The sequence below is a fragment of the Habropoda laboriosa genome, unplaced genomic scaffold (genome assembly GCF_001263275.1).
Source record: "Habropoda laboriosa isolate 0110345459 unplaced genomic scaffold, ASM126327v1 scaffold9, whole genome shotgun sequence".
Classification (NCBI taxonomy): Eukaryota; Metazoa; Arthropoda; class Insecta; order Hymenoptera; family Apidae; genus Habropoda; species Habropoda laboriosa.
Genome location: NW_017100191.1, coordinates 3484216 through 3486822, shown reverse-complemented (window position 1 = coordinate 3486822; position 2607 = coordinate 3484216). Strand labels below are relative to the sequence as shown.

Sequence of the window (2607 nt, the reverse complement as noted above, 5' to 3'; positions counted from 1 at the left end):
GGAAACCCCGGTACAAGTTGGGGGTTTCTACCCAGCAAAGTCAGCGTCGCACGAGCACGTGGCTGGGTCCTTACCTGACCCAGCCCTTAGCGCGTGGGGGTGTCAAGGCGTTGGGACTCGGTCTGCGGGTCATAAGCCAGCGTGAGTCCCAACGCTCCCTCGACCATAGTCTTACAGAACCTTCTTTGTAGATTCGAGGAGTCTTTTATACTGTTGTCATTTTGGAGGGAAGAATGTTGCTGTGGCCCTTACTTGCGGGATGACCAATCGCAGGTAACCCTGGGAATTTTGGGCGACGAAAATAGCGTGACTAATTTGGTGACTAAATGAGGTGAGTCTATCAGTTGGTCATCCGACACTTTTTTCGAAACTTGCAACTTTGATTCGTAAAAGAAAGAACGAAAATTAGTCATCGTCGAATTAACCATAGAGCGTTGCATTAGGTTGGTGTAAAAATAACTGCGGTTTTCGCCACTAAAAACTTGAGTTATCAGTCTGAAGTAAGTTGTTTTGTAACTACGTTCATGTAGCATACCATTGCAAAGCGTAAAGTTGGCTCTATCGATTTATGTCTGTGACTTGTTCTGACTGTTTATTTGTAGCTGTATTTGGTCAGGAAAGTAAAGATGGGAAAAAGGCAAATTCGAGAGATATTATTGTACGAGTATAAACTGGGACGTTATAATTTTCTCAAACCTGGCGAAGCTGTTACAGCAGTGAAATACTGTCACGAAATCGACAAAATGTATAAAAAATTGAAAGATTTATGTCCAGTACTGGTCAATCTAAAGGGACCACATGTCTCACAAATAACTGTTCAAAAACTCAATCAGCTAGGATACGAAACCTTGCCTCATCCACCGTATTCGCCGGACCTTTCTCCGACGTATTATCATCTTTTCAATCATCTGGAAAACTTTCTGCGCGAGAAGAACTTCAAAACTCAAGCAGCAGCAGAAAACGCATTTGAAGAGTTCATCTACTCTAGAACACCAGAATTCTATAATACTGGAATAAAGAAACTTGTATTACTTCGGCAGAAATGCATAGAATCGAATGGTTCCTATTTTGATTCAATAACTTCATTTTAACCCAAGATATATTATTTTAAAGTTCACACTTCAAAACCGCAATTATTTTTGCACCAACCTAATACTAAATACTGCAACAACGAATCAAAGGGCAAGCGTTAAAGCGATTGACTTCCAGCAAGCTCCACTTCAGCAAAGGAACTCGTTAAATACGTCCAATTTTGCACCGACAACGATTCAATTAAACGACTTGGTGAAAGAACATGCTACTCAATTACTTGAACGCAAATGTACAATAGCTTCGACCATCGTGGTTTCAATTGATTAACAAACACAGTATCTGCAGACAATTACAGATTCACAGACGTACGATATTTAATTGCTTATTGGAGTAATACGTATGTATCCCGTTACATTGCGACTCGCTCTCAAATAAACCCAGTTAAATTTACACGAAACGCCTTCTGGCGGAATGTAGCCGGAAAATTTCCAAGCGAGAATAACGAACGTGAAAATTCTCTTCTCGGTTGGAATTAATTCGAAAGGAATACGAGAACGATCAATTAGGCGGAAAATAGAATTTTGATACGGTTTCCGGGAAGGGTGAAGAGCCATGGGGTGTGCAACGAGAAAGAGGCAGTGTCGCGACGCGCATCGGGAACCTCGATTCGTCGAGGTTCATTCAAATTGAGCAGGCCATTAGGCTGTAAACAGCGTCGTTAAACATCGATTATCGGCGACTGCTCGGAGCTAGATAACGCGGGAATAATGAAGCCTCGGGTAAGATTAACCCATTGTCTAGCCCCCGAAGGCGTATTACACTTCTTTATTCCGCGAACTTTTCTCCTCTGGTTCCAATAATCCCAGTCCCTACATTTCTCCAGCCGCGTTTCCACGAAAATTTCGAATTTTCCGATCGTTTCCCACCCTCTATAACACCTCTGTTAACAATCTATTTCACTTTTACGCCCATCGCCAGCTGTTGCTCTCTCACAATTTCGATCTGTTCGACGTTCACCACTTTGACATGACACGTGTGCACAAAGCCGCTCTATTAGGTCGTTAACTCACTTCCGCGAATTTTGTTTTTTTTACCTTGAAATATTTACCAAAACGGCACAGTTACAATTTGTCTTCTCAATTGAAACAACGATTGCCAGCTTGAATGATCTTTTTCCCACTTCGCCGACACAGAGTTGGGATTCCACGATGGAGCAATGCTGGTTCCTTCGAGGCGAACCAAGTTATCGACCCAATTTCTCACTTCACCGAGATTTTTCAAGTGCTGTCTTTTCAGACCGTGTTGCGTCCCAAAAAAGGTGATAAAGGTTCTGCTATTTCTGATGTTTTAGACAAATATTCGAACTATATTTCGATTATAACCTTCCTCATATCACATGGTCCGGTTCCAACTCATTTCCCGCGAATTCAAATGTTTCCACTAACGAAATTGCATCTGCTGGAATTCTCTCCTCTACTTTTAGCTTTTATAATGGAACCCAATGCAACTCTGTGCTAAATTCGTTCGGTAATACTTTAGATTTAATCTTTTCAAATATCGCGTCAACACGTGTTA

The 2607-nt window shown here is 41.7% G+C and overlaps 1 protein-coding gene across 1 annotated transcript; it reads left to right on the top strand.

Moving 5' to 3' along the window:
- Positions 1 to 626: 626 nt before the first annotated feature.
- Positions 627 to 1091, top strand: LOC108580290 (histone-lysine N-methyltransferase SETMAR-like). Its single transcript, XM_017944000.1, has one exon. The coding sequence runs from the start codon at positions 627 to 629 to the stop codon at positions 1089 to 1091; it is 465 nt and encodes a 154-aa protein (XP_017799489.1).
- The last annotated feature ends 1516 nt before the right edge of the window (positions 1092 to 2607 follow it).

What these genes read in the sequence shown, in the direction of transcription:
- LOC108580290 (XM_017944000.1), top strand. Translation starts at nt 627, where the DNA reads ATGGGAAAAAGGCAAATTCGAGAGATATTATTGTACGAGTATAAACTG.